The 2024-nt window shown below is 40.4% G+C and overlaps 1 protein-coding gene across 1 annotated transcript; it reads left to right on the forward strand.

Moving 5' to 3' along the window:
- The first annotated feature begins 1397 nt into the window (after positions 1-1397).
- On the forward strand, positions 1398-1970 carry LOC100958763 (interferon alpha-10-like). Its single transcript, XM_003782856.1, has one exon. The coding sequence runs from the start codon at positions 1398-1400 to the stop codon at positions 1968-1970; it is 573 nt and encodes a 190-aa protein (XP_003782904.1).
- The last annotated feature ends 54 nt before the right edge of the window (positions 1971-2024 follow it).

Raw genomic sequence — 2024 nt, forward strand, 5'->3', positions numbered from 1 at the left:
ATTAAATACAAATACTTGAAATACTCAACACATCAATAGATATGTCAAAAAATGAAGAGAAGAAAAGAAAGTCATGGATAATTATCTCCAAGCTAGAGAAATTAAAATGTTTCTTATGAAGCAAAATTAAAAGTTAAGTACCTTAAAAGTAAATGTTAAAGAAATAATTTCACATTTATTTATTTTTTTGAGTCATTCGTTGATTTTTTATTTTTTTGATTTTGTGATTAAATCATAACAGTGTACATTGATGCATTTATGGGGTTCAGTGTACTGATTTGATATACAATGTGAAATGCTTACATTGAACTGATTAACACATCCCTCACAACTATATAATTTTCTTAATAGTTCTGAAATGTTCCATCGTATGATGCACATTAGGTGAGGTCCCCTCAAATACCACCCCTCTTCCCTCCTTCCTCCTACTGGCTCTGCCCTCCCTTCCCCTCACTCTCCTCTACCCTTTTACTTTCTAGACTATAGTTATGTTTTACCATACATATGAATGTCTAGGCAATTATATATTGATCATAGTAGTATTGAGTACATTGGATATTTTGTCTCCATTCTTGAGATACCTTACTAAGAAGAATATGTTCCAGTGCCATCCAGGTAAACATAGAAAATGTAAAGTCTCCATCTTTTATGTGGCTGCATAGTATTCCATGGTGCAAACATTCCACAATTTGTTAATACAGTCAAAGTTCTATGGGCACTTGGGCTGTCTACCTATGTTGGCAATTATGAATTGGGCTGCAATAAACATTCTGGTACAAATGCATTTGATGTAAACTGATTTTTCATCATCTGGGTATATACCTAGTAGATGAATTTCAGGATCAATGTAGGTCTAATTTTAGTTCCCTGAGTATACTCCAAACTACTTTCCAAAAAAGATTAGGTCACTAACTAAACTTAGTCATGAAGTTAAGTTGAAAGTCAGTACTTGGTAAACAGAACTGTGGCATTTTAACTTATAATTTTCATTTGTAGTACATTTTCAACCCTGCATTTAATACAGAGATTCAACATTGCCATTCATTGTATAAAAAGTGGAGAAATACATAGACTACATATAGAGAGATGTAGTTGACCTGTATGTAGTTTACAGAACTTCAATTAAAAATAATCTTAAAAGGCTCACTGGTCAAGGAGTACAGAGACAATAATGAAAAAGGACATGAAAATAATTTGGGTGAGAAAATGCTCTAAAGCCATGTAGAGAGTGCATAAAGAAAGCAAAAACAGGAGGAGAAAGTAATGTGGGGACATCCAGAAAGCAGAAGCTAGTTATGTTCCCTATTTAAGATCAAGGCCCAAAGCACCATCTTCAGAGAACCTGGACCAAGGCTCAGAGTCAGCCACCTCCCCCTAGTCCAGCAGCATCTTCAACAATGGCCTTGCCCTTCTCTGTCCTCATGGCCCTGGTGGTACTCAGCAGCACGCCCATCTGCTCTCTGGGCTGTGATCTGCCTCAGTCCCACAGCTTGGGCAACAGGAAGGCCTTGATTCCCCTGGCTCATATGAGGAGAATCTCTCCTTTCTCCTGCCTCAAGGACAGGAGCGACTTCAGATTTCCCCGGGAGGAGTTGCGTGGCAAGCAGCTCCAGAAGGCTCAAGCCATCTCTGTCCTCCATGAGATGACCCAGCAGACCTTCAACCTCTTCAGCACAAATGACTCATCTGAGGCTTGGAATAAGACCCTCCTGGACCAGTTCCGCACTGGCCTCTATCAGCAGCTGAATGAGCTGGAAGCCTGTCTGATGCCAGACGAGGGAGTGGAAGACACCGCCCCCATGAACGAGGAGGACCCCGTGCTGGCCCTGAGGAGCTACTTCCAGAGAATCACTCTCTACCTGAAAGAGAAGAAATACAGCCCTTGTGCCTGGGAGGTGGTCAGAGCAGAAATCCTGAGAACATTTTCTTCAACAACAAGCTTGCAAGAAAGATTAAGGAGAGAGGAATGAGACTGGTCCAACATGGCAACCATTCCCTTGACACCGTCACTATCTCGCACTTTC

The sequence above is a fragment of the Otolemur garnettii genome, unplaced genomic scaffold (assembly GCF_000181295.1).
Source record: "Otolemur garnettii isolate 467f Iridium unplaced genomic scaffold, OtoGar3 scaffold00006, whole genome shotgun sequence".
In the NCBI taxonomy this organism is placed as follows: Eukaryota; Metazoa; Chordata; class Mammalia; order Primates; family Galagidae; genus Otolemur; species Otolemur garnettii.

What these genes read in the sequence shown, in the direction of transcription:
- LOC100958763 (XM_003782856.1), top strand. Translation starts at nt 1,398, where the DNA reads ATGGCCTTGCCCTTCTCTGTCCTCATGGCCCTGGTGGTACTCAGCAGC.